At 39.0% G+C, this 8,667-nt stretch overlaps 1 protein-coding gene across 1 annotated transcript in view; it reads right to left on the reverse strand.

Moving 5' to 3' along the window:
• The window catches only part of LOC146638128 (teneurin-3), a 122,678-nt gene extending 114,291 nt beyond the window's left edge, over positions 1 to 8,387 (reverse strand). Inside the window, exons 1-2 of the mRNA XM_085366195.1 lie at positions 8,117 to 8,387; positions 5,931 to 6,206 (exon numbers count right to left, since the gene is read on the reverse strand). Of these exons, the coding sequence (XP_085222321.1) occupies positions 5,931 to 6,206; positions 8,117 to 8,387 (547 nt within the window). The remainder of the gene's footprint in view (positions 1 to 5,930; positions 6,207 to 8,116) is intronic.
• Positions 8,388 to 8,667: the final 280 nt, after the last annotated feature.

An 8,667-nucleotide genomic window follows, 5' to 3' on the forward strand; every position in this document is an offset into this window, starting at 1 on the left:
TGTGACAGCAGCTGGTGACTTCTTGTTGTGGTTATTTAATGCACGATTGCAGGCAATAGATATAGCAAAAGGTTTATGGGTTTTATGATTTTTTTAAATGTATATACACTGTAATGTCACAAACAAGGAGCAACCAACAGACATAAAAAAAAAAAAGAAGTCTTAAAAGCAGCAACCGTCAAACATGTTGGCGGAGAGGCTTTAAGTCATAAAACTGTGACGTAAATGAAGTCTTTGAGGGTTTAGTGATTAGGACTTAGTGCGGAGCTCGAGATTGAGCCGTGGTGTTGAAGACTAAATTGAAATTATTTGCAGTCAGTTTGTCGTTCGCTCGGACAAAGGTTCAAATGGCGATGACCTCTGCGCCGCAGCGGTGACCTCTCCTAGACTTTCCAATCTTCTCAAAAATAGAATCTAGAATCTTTTCACATGACTGATGAGCACAACCCCTGCTATGACACCTTGGCGTGTCATCACTGAATCCCACTTCCCCTGTCACCCCAAGCACTAACAATGTGAGCACTTAACTGGTGACAGTGCCGGCGAGCACGGAAGTGATGACAATAAATGATGGCAATCAAAGCATGTCTCCTCCTTTGACGAGGCACGAGATAAAGCTCAGACACCTTCCTAGCCCCATTAACAAGTGATGAAACTGTTTTCTCTGCCAGCTTTGGAGTGTTTTTCAAAACTATCACAGATGGCCAGGCCTTTTGACCCGCCCACTCCCCACCACTCGCCCCCCCCCAAAATGAGAGAAAGAAACCCAAAACAAACTCTGATGTTATTTATTCTTTTTGTATTCGGCTTGTGCCACACTGAATTATGAAAGTGGTGAGGGAGGTTTTCTTCATGCTACGATCAATAGGCTGATTCTGCTGTCACAATACAAGGCGCATATCTGAGACAGGAGTTTGACAGATGGCGTGTCACCTTCGTCAGCGTGACACCCTGCGTGCATGCAGGTTTGTGTGCGTGTGTGTGCAAATGTCTGCACTCTTGCTTGATTTTTCTAATCTTAGAGATAAAGTGTGAGAAACAAAGTGAGATATTCGAGTGTGCGTGCGTGCACGCGCGTGCACGAGACAGGAGAGGAAGAGGCGCAGAGTGAGAGAACATGAATACATGCACACAGGGAAGCATGTTAGAGGATGTCTGATACGCTTTCATACTCCCACCCAAAAAGCCTTTGGTGCTTGCTGTGCTACAGCACACTTTGCAGTGACTCCTCTACTGATTTAATTAACCTTTTGCTGGCACTGTTCACACAATAAATTTGTGAGCTACATTCAACTGTAAAATGTGTATGACTGCAATGTGGACCTGTGACTTGGACAAATTGAAATTCTTTTCTGCTACATCCACTAGTAAACAGTCCTTGATAACAGATTTTTGAAAAGACATACAAGGGAATGGAACATTCACAGTGTCCATCCTCCATGAAAGCATCAAAGCAAAACACTTTTCCATGAAAACTACTCTGGACAGAAGGTTGAGGTCAGAGCAAAAGATGCTCCTTTAACCAGCAGTGACAGGCATCACAGTGGAAGTTGCTTTTTCCTAAGCAGGGGTCAGCAGGCATTAAGCCCCTCCTACTTAACAATAAACCCTATGTGTAAGAGTTTATACAGCCAGGAGAGCTGTCATGAGGTACTGCAGTTCTGTAGCTGCAGTACCTAACAAGTAAGTGCGAGCTTTTTCACACCCTATTAGGAATACAACTCAACTGGGCCATGCCGTTTCTGTTTCAGGCAGTCATTCATGTTTTATGAGGGGTACAATATTGATTTTGAAGCCTGCACTTCAACATTAAGGTGAAAAAAAACACTCTCCATGGTTGTTTTCATTTTTTACTCAGTAGCTGTATATTGATGTAATGGTCCTAAATAAATTTAACTATTTACATCACAGCAGCAGTTAAACTATACTATTACAATTTCATATTAAACATAAAAAATGCATTACCGTAAAGTAGTAGCAAGTGCCCCAATAAGAACAGTGTCTAGTCAGCTTTGAAGAAAACTTCAGCTTTGTTTACAAATTTGTTCATTTATTGAAATGGGAATATTTTCTGTATATTTTTTAATAATATGTGTTGTTCTAAATGTGTGTTACTAAAACTGGCAGGAAAGCAGTGGAGCAAAAATGGCTGCTTGTTCATTTTTGAGGTGTGAAATTTAATTAATCTCAAAGCTTAATGGCTTATAAAATTACATTCTTTTTTTTTTTTAATTCTGTAAAGAAAACCTGACATTAACAGAAAAAAATGCATAGTTAGTCCAAATATCTATTTTCATTTCTTAAAGTTATTTAAACAAATTCCTCCCACTTCAGTGAAAAGTGCTTGAGTGGGATTGAAAAACCCCAGGATATGAAGTGACCCACATTCTGGGCCATGCAAACAGAGTTTCTATATCCTATAAATGAATACATTCCAGGAAAGGTGGCACCTTAGCATATAAAGACGACACCAAATAAAACAATCTTTCTGATATTTTTTCATGTGCATTTAGTGTTTGAAAAAGAAGCTTAGAAAATACAGCGTCATTATACCTGACTATTAATCTGAGTTAAATTATATAAAAATTTAACGCAACTCTTCTCACTTTATTCCAATAATTGTTCTGTCTCTGAATGCATTTGACATTATTCAAGAGAAATTATTTTTTATTTCCATGCAGCATTGTTGCTGTAGAAAATTTGACTGTAATCTCCTATTTGTAGAAACTAAAAATAAATAGATAAATAAATAAAATCAGAATTCTTTCAAACATTTCTTTTAATATCCATTTGCCACTCGGAGCGCCGGTACACTCCCCACAGACATGGATTCCTAACTCTTCATGGCTGGTAGATGTCACAGCACTAATGTTACATGAGACAGTAAGTGAGCAACTAAGTAAGTGTGTGTCTGCGTGTTTATATGTGTGTGCAAATATATGATGTGTATTTATCCATAGCAAACTTATCACTGTCACATATAGGGGATGATAGTAAATAATTTCTGCATGATGAGAGGGAGCATATATTTAGAGAGTATCACTGTAGGCTTGCAAATATTTAAAAAGCCAAAGTGTTACTGATTATTGTTGCTTTTATTTTAATTACATTTTTTCCAATGCCATGTTATGTGTAAAAAGCATGATATGGCGCATACCATTCATATAGAGGACAAAACAATGGTGCAATCCATTAGGAAATGTAAGGATGGCTCATTATCACATGGCTATTCATACAGCTACAAGACCAATAAGACAAACACTTTAATCAATCAGTTTTGTTTTCCAGGGATTCTATCAGTTGCTCTGGATTATCTTAAGTGTAAAATCAATGCAAGCTATTTAACAGTTTTCCCCTCTTTCCCCCTCTTTCTTTTCAATAAAATTCCACCAATGAACAGTTATAATACAATTAGGGGCTTCGCATGAAAGAATTAGACAAGAAAATGTAATAAAAGCTGTACGTTGATATTATTAAAAGGAGATGATTATAAAAATGGATAATCATGAGCATAATGTCAACAGACTTGAACTCAGATGATTCACAGTCTCAGTCGTCTCTTTTGAAAAATAAAGTTCAGCAAAGGTCATTTTTATTTGCAAAAATGCAAATGCATCACTTCACAAAACAACTGCTCTTATTCAGTCTGTGGTCTCCAGTTGACCATCGAAAGCTGTACACTGTCCACTTATGACCACTTTTGGTCCATCTTTGAAAGGTGGAGCTCTTTCTCGTAGAGGTTAACATTTGCAGATGACGCTCTCTGTGAATGTGCTGAGGGCTCGGTACTTGTCTGTGTCGAACACTCTATAGAACAGAGCGAATTAGAATGAAATATTGAGTTCATTTATGAATAAGTGGGGCTGAACGGCCCCTTGTCGGAGCTTCAGCATGCATATTCAGTTGATGGAAACCTTTGGATGGGTCATTTCTCTTAGCTGCTTCATTAAATAGTGAAAGTCAAAAGTGCAATGCTCCTGACGAAAAAAGGACCAAGATCTACAGAGATGGAACACTGGCCAGGTTTTCCTTTGCTCTGGTTCAAACCCTAGATAATGATAGTGAGTGTGTGTGTGTGTGTGTGTGTGTGTGTGTGTGTGTGTGTGTGTGTGTGTGTGCGCATGTGTGTGTGCATGTGTGTGTAGCTTATTTGAACAAACAGGGGGTAGATTTTTCAATAATACCATTAAATTATGTTCTTAGGTGATTTTGAGTTTTGTAACATTTTTTGAAAAAATGTATGGCAAAGCAGATAAAGAGATAAAGTGTTTATTTTCCCTGCGAAACTAATTGAGACAATAGTGAGTTTAAGTCTCAGTGGGGTGTTGTGCTAGAGCCAATCAGCAGCAGCTTCTTGAGGAGTTTCCAAAAGAAACTCCAGAGGAGGTATGCCAAAGGGGCGTACCGCGGCGTTTGTATAAGTGTGTGTGTGTGTGTGTGTTCGCACAGTTAAAATGGTGGAGGCCAGGTGCAATCAAAGCTAGACAGAGAGCATATTGAAGAAATGACTGTTGATATAGTTTCACTCTTGGCGTATTCACCATCAAATATGACTGGAATCGAGCACTAAGGAGGTGAAGGCCATGTTTACAGGCACCTCTGTGGTTAGAGCGGAGCTTTTAGTGACTCATAAATGCATGCAGCGTATTGGGCCAAAGTAAAGGCCAGATTCAGGAACAAACACACGGACTTGAATTCTGATGGTATTTTGAAAAGGTAAAATACTTACTCAGCCCCCTCCCCCGGAGACAAGCTTTCTATGATGAATACTGCCATTAAGAAAATGACTTGTCTCAAATGTCAGACTGTAGCCAATGTTTTTAGATAAAAATTGATAGCACATGAACACAAGACATTTTCCTTTCTACCCTCTCTTTAATGTTCTTGCCAGTAAAGTGTAATCAACTCTAATTATTTAAACTGCCTGCCACTCTTTGAGACCACTGGTTTCTTAAAATAATTAGAGTTTTACATTGCATGTGTTATAATGGCGATGGCTCACACTTTAATGGTGATGAATGATGTGCAATGTCATGAGCACTTTCAGTCATCAACTTCAGAAGGAAAATTTTGAAGCTCTACACCAAAACATATGCTGCTGAGATGATAAAGTTAATGACAGGCTGACTTTGAGCGTAGACAGAAGAAACGCAATGCATTTCAATAAAAGAAAATGATGGATGACGGAAGAAGAAAAACTAGTGAAAAAAGCACTGGATGTCATTTTGCAACAGATTTGATCAAAATGATGTTCCGAAGTGCAAACTAACCTTTCAGTGAGCAATAATAAAAAACAAGCATAACAACAGTAAAATGTGAAAAGAGTGGATCGACATAAATGAGTTTAACAACAACACAGCAATATAGCCATCTTACATGTATTGCCTCCATTTGACGCAACAAAGATTTGCCCTCTTCAAACACAGAACCTCAATCCTCCATCTCAGGTTTCCAGCATGATCAAATTTGCACTTCAAACCATTGTGCCCATTTAATCAGCCATTATGCATGCCCAGTCAACCACTGCAGAATTTCTAAGCAAAATCTCAGACTGAGGCACACAAAGCTATCTTTGATTTAACGCTAGCCCATGGGGAAACTTTATCAAACTCCTTTGCTTCCTGTGGAGCAGGACCAGGTGACTAGCAACTACTCAATCTGAAGGCCCGATTCCTTTCCGCATGCGGCAAGGAATCACGCCTTTGATCCAAACAAAGACAGCTGCAAATGCCTCTCAAGATACCAGCCCCACCAATCGCGTTTTCACATTGTTCCACCAATCAGAGCCTTGTCTCCAGCACCCACCATAATCCAACCTACTGCTGCTCTTTATACAGAGTGATTTCTCCCCCTTTGAAAAGCAATGAGGGTATGGGCTACAAACAAATAAGCATTTTAAGGTAAAATAATGAAACGTGTGCCTCACTCACCCATCTCATTGTCCGATTTATTGTCCATTTCGGTGTCAGTGAGTGTGAGCGCCGAGTTAGAGCGGCTGGAAAGGCATGAATTCTGCCCCGATTTTGCCCCTGTCCCCCAAAGAGTAATGGTACGTTCTGGTGATACAGGTTCATGGTTTTCGGTAACGACGGGTCCTCTGGAATAGCTGCTGAGTGGGTGGGAGAGGCCAGTCTCGGGGCAGAGAGCCAAGCCTCTGCGAGCCGGTGGCTCACAAATCCCGAGTTGCCTTAGCGAAAATGTCTGCCCTGTCAATGACAGAAGTAGTAAAGTTAACAAACCAAGCAACACCGTATTTAATAGCCATGAGCAGGGCTATTTAAAGAGAAAAAAAACAACAACAAAACTGTTAATCTAAGAGCATGGCGACAAGGCAGGGGGTAATTGCTAAATTAAAGCCTTAACAAGTTCCTCCAAAGCTACTTAACACTCATCAACTTATCAAGATCTACAACTGCATTTCTTTGACTCAAATCACACAAATAGTCTAATTAAAATTATAATAATTGCTATGTTTAAGATTACCAAGTTCCATTAGACAAATAGTCTGAAATCAATATCCTTGGATTAAATTACAGATAAAAAAAAAAGTAAAGATGCTAATCACCTAATTATTATGATAGTTTTTTCGAAACTGTTTAAGAGACTGTTTAACAATAAATCACAGCAATGCTCTAAATTAGTTTTGTCTCCATTTCACATTGCTTAAGGGTTTGCTTATTTCTGAAAATAAAAATTAACCTGCAATGCCTTTAAAAGAGTCTGCAGCATGTTTTCAATTGGTTTTAAATGATGCAGGCATGCTGCCAAAAAAACACAAAAACATCTTAGTTCACCTCAAAGTCCTTGAATTAAAAAGTTCATATTTCAGTTTCATTCATTGCATATTTGATTTTAACCATGAAATGAGCTGTATTTGCTTAGTAGATGCTTGTAGTCAGGCTCAAATATATATATGTGTGTTCATCCAGAAACTGCTATAGCTCATTATTAATATTTAATGTAGAAATCATCATAGCTATAATGTATTTTATCTCCAGTATATTTTACCATTTCAAAATAAGACATTTTCATCAGCCTCTGATGTATTTAAAATGTTTTTTAAAATTTTAGTGAAATTCACACAGCTCGATTTTTGTCATATAAGCCATTTTAAAATGTACCAGGATTCTTATGCTATTGTGCTATACGCACAACACATAAAGAGCAAATAAAGCAACTAATTAACAAGAACATGTTCTTTTTCCATCATCAACATTAAATCTGACTTTTACTGTGATGATGTAAGAAACACTCGTTAAGGCTAAATGACTGGATTTTAAAAAGAAATAAAGGAAACTACTCTTCTTCCCACAACTTCATCATAAATCCATTTATTCTAAAATGGACACCAATTAGCACCATGAAAATGTAAAAGTGTAATGGATAGTTTTTGTGATTGCAATCTTACGAGCCAAAGGAGTGCCATAAAATAGAATAAACTGCCCAAAGTTTTTAATTACAGAAATTACAGCAGTTTCTAACAGCCAATTAAAGAAGAGGGTTACTTATTGTACATTTTATCTTATTATTTGCCCTGCAGGGCATGAGCATTTTATGAGGTCAGAGTAGGCCACTACATCACACTCAATAGGAATTCTCTGTAAAAGTTTAGAAATATAAATCTAATTTATGCTTTTGTTTGACATCCTTTAATTGTGTTTACTACTGTCTAGCATACTGGCGCCATATTGTTATTTCTTGTCAAGCTTGCAGAGATAAAGTGGGAGATAAAACTGTGGGATAACATTTATTAAACAAACAAGCAAAAAAATCCTTGCATGAGCATTCATTTACTAATGAGGTTTCACACTGTTAGACATCAGCAAATGAACATGGATATAAGGATTTTGTTCTTTGTGGTATTTACTAAAGTCTAACAACAACTGAAATCTAAGAGCTTCTTGTTCGATTTATAAAAATGCCACTATAAGATGGAAGACTTTTTGCTACAATCATTTTTTTGTACCCGGTGCCTTTTAAATGATAAACTCTGATGACACTGGCCATGACGTTAAAAAATGACAGGCAATCCGCACCTCTCTGAGCTTACATTTTGTACATTCATCTAACAAATCCTGAAAAATCCCACAGAAGGACAACATTTGTTCTTGCTAACCTGGCCTTGTGTACTCTGCAGTTTCCTTATGGACCATCTCCTTGACTCTTCCTCCAAAGAGCATTCGTGAAGGGTCATGGTCAAAGGCCTGGAGCGTCTCACTGGAGCTGTAGGATTTCTGAGTGGGCACGCGGCAGGCTCCCTCGTCCCGGTCTGATGAGGAGGCGGTGTAACGGCGCTCTCGATCCTTGTCTCTCTCACAGTGTCTCTCTCGGTCTCTCTGGCTCTTGGACAGCGAGCAGAAAGGCCGCTGCTCCCTCACCCTTTCCATGCTGCCTGCATGCTGGGTATCCAACTCCGCTCCCCTTCACCACCGGCACTCTCCTGAGACACTCACCACTGGATTATTTCACTGCTTTACCCCCTCTCCTCTTCCTCCTGTGGCTTTGATTCTCGTCCTGTAACCGATTTCCCCCCAAACCCTCCTCCCCACTTCTGAACCTCTGTCGCCCACTTCTTCAGTCCATTCAGCCTTCCAGCCACTCTACCTGGAAAAGAGAGATGAGGAAAGGAAGTAAGGAGCTCAGATAACACTAATCCATCTGCTTCAT

This window comes from Diplotaxodon limnothrissa, linkage group LG2 (genome assembly GCF_057381915.1).
Source record: "Diplotaxodon limnothrissa isolate DT_005_m linkage group LG2, D_limnothrissa_male_GT1.1, whole genome shotgun sequence".
NCBI classification, from domain to species: domain Eukaryota; kingdom Metazoa; phylum Chordata; class Actinopteri; order Cichliformes; family Cichlidae; genus Diplotaxodon; species Diplotaxodon limnothrissa.